Here is a 3,314-nt window from a genome sequence, read left to right as displayed (position 1 = left end):
GATGGATGGATGGATGGATGGATGTTGTAATAATAAATTGAGGTTTTATCTCATTAATGTGGGTTAATTTAACTCATATTTTCAATGTTTTCTTTTAACTTGTCTGTAAAAACACAAGTTATTGAAGCAAAACATGCTAGAATCTGACCAGTGAGTTGAAAACATCTGGTTTTGTGTTTTCAGTTTAACGGCTTCACGCTGAGAGGACGTTAACGGAGCAGAACCAGCTGCTAACCCGCTCCTGTGACGGTGATTACACGGTGTTTAAACAGAACAGACCTTCTCCGATCCTTCTGTCGGGTCTTTGAACCAGCAGCCTAAGGAGTCTCCGACCTTCTTCACGATCTTCACCGACTTGATCTGGCTCAGAGCTGCGCTGCAGTCTGAGGACAAAACCAGTTTTTACTTCATCTGAGATGAACTTTGATGAACTTAAACCGTGCAGGAGCTCCGGGCTTCCCACCGTTCTGCACCCGGATGGTGGCCTTCTTCTTGAGCTGGTCCAGCTCTGCAGCTTTGATCTGCTGCTCCAGGAGCGCCTCCTCCATCTCGATGTCCGACTGGCTGGGGATCTTGTTCTCCAGATACTCCAGCTCCCTCTCCAGCCGGTCCACCCGAGCAGAGACGCTGTCCACCTGACTCTTCACCTCGGACCTGCAGAGAGACACGGTTCACCTCAGCAGACGTCACGGCTTAAGGTGAGTTAAAAGGCTGAGGGGCGGCCGGGATACCTCAGGACGCTGACCGTGGACAGAGAACCTCTGACCTCCGAGGAAAGGTCGTAGCTCTTCTGGGTGACGCTCACGATGTTCTGCTCGCACTGACTCAGACGCTCCTGATGTCACAGAAACAGAAAAGGTGTTTAAACGTACAGCTAAAGTGAGAAAATTGCTTCTGGTGGAGGAAACAGCTTCATTCCATCTTAAATCATCACATTTTAGAAGGATTTCTGCTCTATTGTTATTTATTTTAGAAGCACATTCTCACATTTTATCCTGATACTTTTTAACTTACGTTTATTTTATTTCTAAGACTTTGAATGGAAGCAGGGATCAGTCAAGTCTTTCTGATTCTGGTGGATTTCATAGAGACATCTGTGAACATTTATCTTAATACATCACGTACTTTATGACATAATTGGTTTTAGCAGGAGTTTTTTCAACATATCGACGTCTGAGTCTCTACCTTGGTTTCTTTTTAATGAGCTGTTGTTTTGCATTTCTGGTTGCTGGTTTTACTACGTTTCCTGCATTCTGGGGACTTTTTTTATGCACCAATTTATGTCGATGAACGTCTTTATTTATGTGAAGAAAAGCACAAAATCAGACGCCAGAGGAGAATTAAATATACAAACGAATGCACGAGGATCTAAGTGCATTTAAACGGCAGATTCGGGTCATAATTTATATTTTGAGAGTAAAAAATGACCCGTTTTACTTGAGTTGAAGCTTAAATAAACCTTTTAAGTTGCAAATATCAGAGCCGACACCATATTGTTGCATCAACTTAACATTGTGTGTGATTTAAACTCAAATGTCTGCATTAATTGTTGTAAAACTAACTTAAAATAGAATGCGATGAGCTCGTTAACTTGTACATGAATGGCAAAACGCAAAAATGTAACAAAAAAACACTGAATAAAATCAAATTTCTCGTTTTTGGAGCATATTTCTGTCTTTCATCTCATTTTCTTTTCACTTTTAACTCCATTAGTGAGTTTTTTTTTCAGTAATGACACGTTTTATTTCATGTTTTACGTTTAAACTCCTAATATTATCTGAACTTTTCTTGTTTTCGTCATGTACATTTGTATTTCTGACCTTTTGTCTTGACTAAAGCCGCTCTGACGTCGACTTCTGACGGTTTTAAAGCTGCTATTTAAATAAACATGACGCCGCTTAATGACATGAGCTGCATCAAAACCTGAAAAGACAAACAGCAATGTGCATTTCTACACGTTTAAATAACATATTTATAGATATTCGGATTGATCTCATGTTGAGAAAACGTGTCGTTGGGCATTTTTGCAGCTGCTGAGTGTAGATATCCTCAACTTTGTTCCCTGAACGCAGAGCTTTCTGAGAAAAAAAGGAATGAAACTCGTCTCAAATATGCAAACAGACAAACATCTGGAGGAGCTAATAAAAAGCAGCCAGTCAGACGAGAAGATGCCAAAAGTGTTGCAGCCAGATGATGTCAGCGGGTTGAGAAGGAGGTGAAAGGTGCATTTTTAACCCTTTAGCTCAGAACATTCAGCATATTGAAGGTTGGAGGTCTGGACTCACCTCCATCTGGGCCAGCCTCCTCTCCAGGTACTGGATGATGAAGGCATCCTGGGAGGAGCCCTGACCCCGGACTGGAGCTGCACTCAGAGAGAAGAGAAGAAGAAGAAGAGCGGCAGCAGCAGCTCCGTCCATCGTTGTAACAGCAGAGAAGCAGCCTGTCAGTGATAACGAGAGCTTCCTGCAGCCTACAGGAGGAGAAGAGATCAATCCATGAGGCTCCAGTCACACTTTGCAGCGTCTCACTGGGTTAAAAGTCACTCTTGATGCCTTAAACGCTCCTTTTCCTTCCTCCTGCTGCCTTTTAATCCAGTTAAAGCTGCACAACTTCCCTCCTCTAATAAGTCCACCAGCTCTGGATCCAAGTGAACTCGCCCACGTCCTCTCCGCCGCCCTTCCCCTCTCCGGGTTTCAACTATGAGAGGAGGAGGGGGAAGACAGCCGGAGCCACAAGTAACCCGCTCGCTTCGTAGCCCATTGGCCGACGCAGCAGCTTTTTTCTTTATTGTAATAATCTCCAGATGCTCCGCTGACACGTCCTCAGTTCTGCCTCAGAGCAGAGCTGCAGCACAGAACTTCATCAAGCTGCAAAACACAGTCAGGAGCTGCACGAATGTTGTCATCGAGCGAAACACGGCGGGTGTTTTACAGGCAGCAGAACCGGTGTCGGTCAGATGAAGTTTAACTGTGAAACACAAGGTCTGTGCACAGAGATCAGGATGCTTTGATCTGGGTTTTCTGGCTTTGTGGTGGTTTTTGTTCATGCACACTAACATAAAAACATAAAACCAACAGTTTGCGTGGATGTTTTTAGAGTTCAGACGACTTTTAACGTTCAACCAACAAACTCTTCTTCTAGAATCAAAAGTCATTTAAACTCTGTGAACTCGTCCAGACGCGTCAAATGAGAGGAAGCTCGAAATCCTGACCTCAAGATGAAGAAAAAATTAAGTAAACAAGCCGGTTTCATGAAGTTCCTTCAACTTAAATGTTTTTTTAAATCAATAAATGCAGAAATTTGAGTTTAAATTT

General features: G+C 43.0%; 1 protein-coding gene across 2 annotated transcripts in view; it reads right to left on the bottom strand.

Moving 5' to 3' along the window:
• The window catches only part of olfml1 (olfactomedin-like 1), a 10,900-nt gene extending 8,253 nt beyond the window's left edge, over nucleotides 1-2,647 (bottom strand). Inside the window, exons 1-4 of one of the 2 annotated variants that reach the window (XM_008288492.1) lie at nucleotides 2,286-2,647; nucleotides 732-835; nucleotides 464-654; nucleotides 280-383 (exon numbers count right to left, since the gene is read on the bottom strand). In XM_008288492.1, coding sequence (XP_008286714.1) covers nucleotides 280-383; nucleotides 464-654; nucleotides 732-835; nucleotides 2,286-2,417 — 531 coding nt within the window. In that variant the 5' untranslated portion in view covers nucleotides 2,418-2,647. The remainder of the gene's footprint in view (nucleotides 1-279; nucleotides 384-463; nucleotides 655-731; nucleotides 836-2,285) is intronic. The other variant, XM_008288491.1, reaches the window with a different exon arrangement.
• Nucleotides 2,648-3,314: the final 667 nt, after the last annotated feature.

Source organism: Stegastes partitus, unplaced genomic scaffold (assembly GCF_000690725.1).
Source record: "Stegastes partitus isolate 25-593 unplaced genomic scaffold, Stegastes_partitus-1.0.2 Scaffold562, whole genome shotgun sequence".
In the NCBI taxonomy this organism is placed as follows: domain Eukaryota; kingdom Metazoa; phylum Chordata; class Actinopteri; family Pomacentridae; genus Stegastes; species Stegastes partitus.
Note: the sequence above shows the minus strand (reverse complement) of the source record. Positions and strands in the feature narration are given on the sequence as shown.